The 8,355-nt window shown below is 42.4% G+C and overlaps 1 protein-coding gene across 4 annotated transcripts in view; it reads left to right on the plus strand.

The window, feature by feature from the left end:
• LOC118390712 (vacuole membrane protein 1-like) overlaps positions 1-3,118 on the plus strand; it is a 115,095-nt gene extending 111,977 nt beyond the window's left edge. For all 4 annotated transcript variants that reach the window (XM_052457014.1, XM_052457012.1, XM_052457013.1 and 1 more), the window contains one exon: positions 193-3,118. In XM_052457014.1, the coding sequence (XP_052312974.1) occupies positions 193-336 (144 nt within the window). In that variant the 3' untranslated portion in view covers positions 337-3,118. The remainder of the gene's footprint in view (positions 1-192) is intronic.
• Positions 3,119-8,355: the final 5,237 nt, after the last annotated feature.

Below are 8,355 nucleotides of genomic sequence, written 5' to 3' on the forward strand. Positions count from 1 at the left end.
TTGCTTTTTACTACCACTGATCTCTCTGTGTCCTGCACATGGATGGATGTGGGAGCAGATGTCATCCCACTCAGATAGAACATAGGTTCTAGTTTAGCATCAAAGACTGTAGATGCTAGGGACTATGTGGGGAAGGCTGACTCCATAGTGACCAGGGTCTCGCCCCTTCTGTTTCTGTTCCGTTTCTTGCAGGATGAAAACTGGCTGTCGTGGGTCTTTGAGAAGGTGATCGTGGTCATGGTTTGTTTCTTTGTCTGCTCCATCGTCAACTCCATGGCCCAGAGCTATGCCAAGCGCCAGCAGCAGCAGATGTACTCTGAGGGGAAGACCAAGTGAAGGCAACACTAAGAAGTGAGAAGAGCAGCTAGCCTAGTACACATTCTGGGCTCTCGGTCATAAAACCCTCAGCACAAACCTGCTGTATCCTCCTCTTTTTTCTCTGTCTCCAATAATCTCCAATGAGACACAAATCGCCATAATCCGAAGTATGGGCGTCCATGTTATCGATCGATGGATATCCATCCGTATGAAGTAACCGTTTTCTTTGTTTCTGTAGTGATACTGAAGGTTATCCGTTTACATGGAACTTGGACTTAATTTATTTGCTTCCCAGGATTTTTTGATAGAGATGATGGCCCATAGTTCTTTGCTTCCTCAGTGGTTGGTCACTATAAGGTAGGTGCATGGCCATGTGGTGTGGTGTTGTATGGATAGGACATCCATTTCATTGAGCAGCTCTACAGTGACTGTGTGTGGGTGGGTCAGCAGCTACTGGCACTGATTCTCCTCTGCGAGGCCTTAAGTACTCTTTGGTCCAGCTTCCACGACTAGAACTGATTGATAGTCTTATCATAGAGCCTGTTTATTTAAATGATTATGTTTGGCTTGGATCGGTTTTATTTTTCTTAAATGATTTGGTGTGTGCACTGTAATGCAGGGACTGATGTTATATATTATTTGAGTTGTGTAAGGCCTAATTTGTATTCCCAGTTCATTTATTAGGGTTTGTGTTTGTTGTTGTTGTTGTTGTTTCAACTGAAATGGGATAGACATGGAATGTACATCTTGTAAATATAGCTATGATCATATAGGATTTTCATAACTTCACTTCTACAAATCTGATGTAGATAGATCTGAATAAATCAAAACAGGGAGTTAAATCACTTGATTTTTATCTGTACCTATACTACTATTGATGTCATTTCTATGCTGTAAAATTCCACAGAGTGAGCACCTTTGGATCAGACTTCATAAATCGTCCATGAATCATTCTCCTGGTCCCTTTGTCTGGAGTTATTTTCTACTTCCAATAAGAGAGCACATGAGTCAGACCTGGGGCTGCTCAACCAACCAGATGCACTGATGGATTGAATCAGATCTGTGTTTGTGCCACTTCTGGAACTCTCTTCCTTATAGAGCCTTTCATTCGGATCACAAGTCGTGTTTGGTGGTATCTGTTTAGTTTATATGATCTTTTAGGGGTTGTGCCTGGTTTGAAGCTTGTGGTAAGTGATTCCTTTGTCTTCAGTGCCTGGCTATGGAGGGAGTTTCAGACAGTGTGTGTGTTAATGCAGCAGACTCCTCTGCACTCTCTCAACTCCCATGTAAAGCTTGAATGCTCCGCAAGCTCATGTTCACAATTCCTCTGGGAGGAAGGGCAGCACTTAAAATTATGTTATGTCATCAATATGTTACTTTTTCTGTCTTATGCTTGTTGGATAACGTCAGCTGGCTTGTGATCCAAGATTCCTATTTTTCGTAATTGCTTGTGAATTATTTGTGTATTATTTTGTACTGTTGCCCTGGTATGTTGGTTTGGGAGCTCCGGGCGGACAGGCAGGAAAGGGGGGGAGTGAGTGGAGAGAAAAAGAGAGCGAGCGCAGTGAAACGGGTCTGTGGCGTTACCTCCAGTGAACCCTCCTATGAACTCGCTGCACTGCCCCAGTGACGGAGCCAGGAGACGAATCAGTCGAGTAGATTCAAAACAGAGAGGCACTGTTGAACGCACAGAGCCTCAGCCTCCCTCCAGTCTGCTGCAGCTCTGCTAATCACCCAATTCAAATACAGCCTCTCTCTCTCAGGGTAAGTAATGGAAGGATTTTTTCCCCTCCTCTTTCCTCATGTTACGTGTGTGTTTGTGTCTCAGGCATGTCCGTCACTCTCTCGGCCTGTCAGATAGCTTATCAGACTGGTGTTGGCTGTTACATTGCAAGGCGACAACAGTCTGTAGGCTGTCTGACATTTCGGGCTCTTTCATCTGACCAGCATCCTGTTTTCTCCTTGTCCGTCTGTGGTTGTTATCATTGTGTTGAAGCATCGGTTCCCATTTTGAGCTGTGTGGTCTGATGTTATTGTTCCTTTGTTGCAAAATATTTTAGACATAAGTTTGGTTTATTCGCTCTCTTATTGATGTATTCTTTGTTGACTTCTTTTAAAGTGGTTATATATGTATATCTGTTTGTAAATTAAAATGTATTGCCGTTAATTTGTCCGATCGGTGTGTGTGTGTGTATGTATGTGTGCATGTATCATTGCCTATCTGTTAAAAGGGATTGTGTGTGTTTCTGGAGTTTGTCTCAATCCCCTTGAATTTCCAGAGAATCAAGAAAGCACACACCTTATTGCAACACTCCATTGTGACAGCCAGCCAGTATTTGCTATGGTACACACAGTCCTCACCTCAGATAGTTCCTCCTTCCACTTTACACTTCTCTCTTTTCTCTCACACACTTCTTTCCATTTTCCACTATTGCTCAATAGCTGATATTTTTTTGTCTAACGTTGCATTTTATTAGTACAGCTTTTTTCTTGTTTTTGCTTCAGGGTTTGTATTTAGAAGTAGCTGAAATCATGGCTTGACCAGTACATGTTCTTTTTGTGGTCATAAATTTGCTGAGCCAAGATGACTTAGCTTTTGAGAAATGACTTATGTTTTCCTTTGCAGTTTTAGAACATCTTGTTCCATACGGGAGCCCCATTTTTGCGTGTGTGTGTCTTTCTCTGTGTGTTTACATTTCTATGTGTAAATGTCTGTGTAATGGTAAGTGTCTGTACTTCGGAATTCTTTTCGATGTATGTATGTCCTGTTTTATCTTTAAATAAAGTGGACTGAAATAAAGTCACTGGGTTTTGTTCATTATTTTTGAATCATGTGATATGCCGTGACTGTGGCCACACAACCCATTAGGACTGGCCCTAGAGTCCTCAGAGACACTCACATATCAGCCTTGGGGAGGGACAGGGAGTATATTGACTTCTCTCTCACATTTCATCTACTTATGTTTCACATTCAATGGTTATCACGTTACAGAGCGTCTCTTTTCCTTAAACATTTACATCATATCACTTTCAGATTGCAAATCATGTCAGCGCTGTGAGGTTACAGTAACACATCTGATTGATTATAGTTAATGAAAAATGACTATTCCAAATCAAATCCATTTTTATTTGTCACATGCGCCGAATAGAACAGGTGTAGACTTTACCCTTATCCAACAATGTTGTTTTGAGAAAATGGAGTTAAGAAAATATTTACTAAATAAACTAAAGTAAAACATGTAAGAAAAAGTAACACAATAAAATAACAATAACGAGGCTATATTCCGGGGGTACCGGTACCGAGTCAATGTGCAGGGGTACAGGTTAGTCGAGGTAATTTGTAGATGTAGGTAGGGGTAAAGTGACTATGCATAGATAATAAACAGTGAGCAGCAGCAGTGTACAAAGCAGCAGTGTAAAAACAAAGGGGGGGTCAATGTAAATAGTCCGAGTGGCCATTTGATTAGTTATTCAGCAGCCTTATGGCTTGGGGGTAGAAGCTGTTAACCTCTTAGCGCACGGATCCCGCTGGCTTGGCCCCAGTGATGTACTGGGCCGTACGCACTACCCACTGTTGCGCCTTACGGTCGGATGCCAAGCAGTTGCCATACCAGGCGGTGATGCAACCGGTCAGGATGCTCTCAATGGTGCAGCTATAGAACTTTCTGAGGATCTGGGGACCCATGCCAAATCTTTTCAGTCTCCTGAGGGGGAAAAGGTGTTGTCGTGCCTTCTTCACGACTGTGTTGGTGTGTTTGGACCATGATAGTTTGTTGGTGATGTGGATGTGAATGGGGGTGTGTTCGGCCCTCCATTTCCTGTAGTCCACGATCAGCTCCTTTGCCTTGCTCTCTTTAAGGGAGAGGTTGCTGTCCTGGCACCACACTGCCAGGTCTCTGACCTCTTCCCAATAGGCTGTCTCATCGTTGTCGGTGATCAGGCCAACCACTGTTGTGTCGTCAGCAAACTTAATGATGGTGTTGGAGTCGTGCTTGGCCACACAGTCGTGGGTGAACAGAGATTACAGGATGGGACTAAGCACGCACCCCTGAGGGGCCCCCGTGTTAAGGATCAGCATGGCAGATGTGTTCAGCCTACCCTTACCACCTGGGGGCAGCCTGTCAGGAAGTCCAGGATCCAGTTGCAGAGGGAGGTGTTTAGTCCCAGGGTCCTTAGCTTAGTGATGATCAGGCACTCATTGGACTGCAAATTGAACCAGGGTTGACCATCTAAATGTTAGTTTGCAACCACTTGCATGATGAGGCAGTAATATTAACAAGTGTTGCTTATTTGCAAGTCATTATCAGTGATTTGTATGTAATTGTGGGAAAAAGTGAGAGGAAAATCTTATTCTGCTCCATTCTGCACAAACCACATTCATTAATGCAAGTCACCAGTCTCTGTTTGTCTTCTGAATATGCATATGGTTTCATTTCTGAGTAAGAAACACCTCACCTGTTCCAAACTAACCATAGTAAAGCTATTGGGTTCCTCTGAAAACACACACACCACCCACTGGGCATAAACATCAGTTCAACATCTAGTTTTGATTTACATTTAGTTCAGTTGTCAACTAACGTGAATTCACCTTAAAATCAACCAAACATTTCACCCTGACATTCAATTTAGGTGAAAAAAATGTGAAATGTTTGGCTTTTTGCAAATCCAATCAGTTTTCCAGATTTATTTAACGTCCTCACTCTTCACATGACATTTTCTGGTTTAAATGAGTTTGAAACAATGTTGATTTATCCAGTTTTCGCCCAGTGGGCACTTCCAAACTGTCTATTGTGCCGTTACAGTGTCTTTCCACTAAAATCACACATGCACACAGGCTCACACAATAACCACTTCTGAACAAAGGAAACTACAAATGTATTTCACAGCTATGGCATAAATCATTATTTTATTGTGATGTTATAGCCTACAACAATCTAATTAATCAACTGCTTCAAACAACATGTTCTCATGTTGTTATAACTCAGTTAATCTGAGTGTGTAGTCATAGTGGCATTCATGTTAATTGATATGCTGTTTCGGAATGACTGTAGCTGCGTGACTGAAACAGCTTACTGAGAGGTTTTAAAGCCAGTAGAATTGGTGTTACTGATGGTGATTGTAGACCAAAAGTGGTAAATTCCGGCTCCTCTGCACCACACCATTGCCAATATGGCAGAATGCTTCACCCTTAACCTAACTGGCAATGCCAGCAGGATACAGAGAGTGTGTGTGTGTGTGTGTGTGTGTGTGTGTGTGTGTGTGTGTGTGTGTGTGTGTGTGTGTGTGTGTGTGTGTGTGTGTGTGTGTGTGTGTGTGTGTGTGTGTGTGTGTGTGTGTGTGTGTGTGTGTGTGTGTGTGTGTGTGTGTGTGTGTGTGTGTGTGTGTGTGTGCGAACTGTGAGAATACAGAAGAGAACAGACACACCCTGGTAATCACCAGGCTGGCACAACCTGTTCTGCTCTGTCCCGCTGTACAAATCTCACCAGATTCCATTGACTCCAATTCAAAATTTGCATAACTGTAATCATGACATTTTTGGTGGTTGTTGTGTCACTGACTAATACATAACAAAAGAGCACCCTTGAATCCTTGTGGTGCATATCCTTTAGAAAGAGCGCCATCATGATTTTGTAATGATTCTTTTAGTGAAGAACCCGACAACATAACCATGTAAGTTAATGTCCAACTTTTCCCCCCTCCATCTTCTTTGAAGCCATTTTGGAAATTCCCTTTCGCAATAATTGTTAAATAAATGTTTTCTCTGTCTTTCAACACGTATCAACACCAGAAAGCCCCCGTTTAAATCTAGAGAGAATGGAGCCGATAGAAGGGTGCCATTTGTTACTGACAGACAACACTTGTTTCTACCTGGCATGGTCATCTACAGCAGTGGAAGCTGCTGAGGGGAGGGCGACTCTTAATAATGGCTGGAAAGGAGCTAATGGAATGGCATCAAACGCATGGGTTGATACCATTTATTCTGCTCCAGCCATTACCACGAGCCTGACCTCTACAATTAAGATGCCACCAACCTCCTGTGATCTAGTCATCTCTACAGCATATACACCCACAGTCTCTCTATGGCCATGAAATACAACCAATATTGTCTATTGATTTGAACACGTTTGTCTGCCTCTTTCTCTCTCAATTCCTCTCTTCTACTAACCCATTTTAATATTTTCATTCTCTCTTCCCCTCACCAACAATCTGGTCAAAGGATGCACATCACTCAGTCGTGTCTCAGACAGTTACTCACTGGAACAGACCACTAATGAATCAAACATCCTAACATCCTAATGTGCATGCCAAGACATGCCCACTATACGTGCATACACACACACACACACACACACACACACACACACACACACACACACACACACACACACACACACACACACACACACACACACACTCACACTCACTCTCTCACTTTCTCTCTCTCACACACACACACACACACACACACACACACACAGCCCCTTGATCAACCATCTGAAGAACGCATGCAAGTCCTCTTCCCCACTGTGTGTGTGTGTGTGTGTGTGTGTGTGTGTGTGTGTGTGTGTGTGTGTGTGTGTGTGTGTGTGTGTGTGTGTGTGTGTGTGTGTGTGTGTGTGTGTGTGTGTGTGTGTGTGTGTGTGTGTGTGTGAACAAATACTCCCAGGTATGTCGGTCATCATCACAGGCATGAAGGTGAAGCTATAAGTGCAACATAAAATCATAATATATTTCACACCTCCTCAACCCAAGGTGAGTGTGTACATTTATGTGGGTTATTCTACAACAGGAAGACAAGTGGACCTGAATCAGGCTGAGGCAAACTGTAACACTACCGAATACGGTTTAGCTACACAAATCTTTGGTAACACCATATGGGCGCCCCCTGTTGACACTTTAAGATCACTGCAATACTCAATACTCGAGGTTCAAAGAAGGATTCCTTTGTTCTCACTGCCATCTTTTGCTGACAAAGGGAAACCGCACAGAAACACTTATTCTGGTTACAGTTTAGCGTGATTACAAAACACAATATGATCAGAATCAATCATGTGATGATACAGAAAAAGGCTGTGAACATTTTTCCACAGTGCAATCACACTTGTTTTTGGAAGGAAGATACCAGTCCATTCGTGCCTGTGACTGACTGACTACAGTATCACCATCATGGCTAACTCCTGAGCCATACCACACACATCCCTTTGTGCCTGATGAAGGATAAGATAACTAAGAAAATGCCAAATATAAGATGGCAAAATCTCCTTAAAAAGAAAATACACAAATGGGGCCTCATGGACATTAAGCTACTATAATAATACCGAAGATTGTATAGTAGGTTTACAAACTCTGTGATAATACCAAAGATTTGTATCATTGTTCTATTGTTCTACTAAAGATATTTATAACTAACCCAAGTTAGTTAATCTGTGTTGTTTTCAATGGGAGCAAATGAAGCATAGTGGGCAGAACAAGCAAGGTGGGCAGAGCCAAGCAACAGTTAGAGAGATCCTATTGGAGCGTTCTAGCATGTATTTGCATATTATAAAACGATGGGGTCTAATCCTGAATGCTGATTGGTTAAAACCGCATTCCAGCCTGTGTCTATTCCACAAGTTACCACCTGCTAAATCTATGACATTAAAATGCCTACTTACTCTGTTCCATCTGACTGCGCAATCCACTGTCTCATCAGCCCAGCCAGGCAGTTTATAAACTTGATCTCCACTATAAAAAGCATCCTGACATTATCTCACATTTCTTTTAAACTAACATTTAGTTTTCAACAGCAGATATTTGTATAGACTTTACCATCTGCCTTGCCGACATTTGCAACATTATTTAAATGTATCCAGCTGACCAATATTATTGAATGTGTTGGGAGTAAAAAGGCAAAACGAAACGAAGTGCAGCTAGTTTGCAGTCTTTCCAGCTTCAGTTTGAAGTGATTGTGTTAGCTGTGTTGTTTACTAGCTCCTCTGAAGTGTCCTGACGAGTGAGCACGTGTTCTATGCCAACCGAAATCGGACCTCATTAGCT

The sequence above is a fragment of the Oncorhynchus keta genome, chromosome 11 (genome assembly GCF_023373465.1).
Source record: "Oncorhynchus keta strain PuntledgeMale-10-30-2019 chromosome 11, Oket_V2, whole genome shotgun sequence".
In the NCBI taxonomy this organism is placed as follows: Eukaryota; Metazoa; Chordata; class Actinopteri; order Salmoniformes; family Salmonidae; genus Oncorhynchus; species Oncorhynchus keta.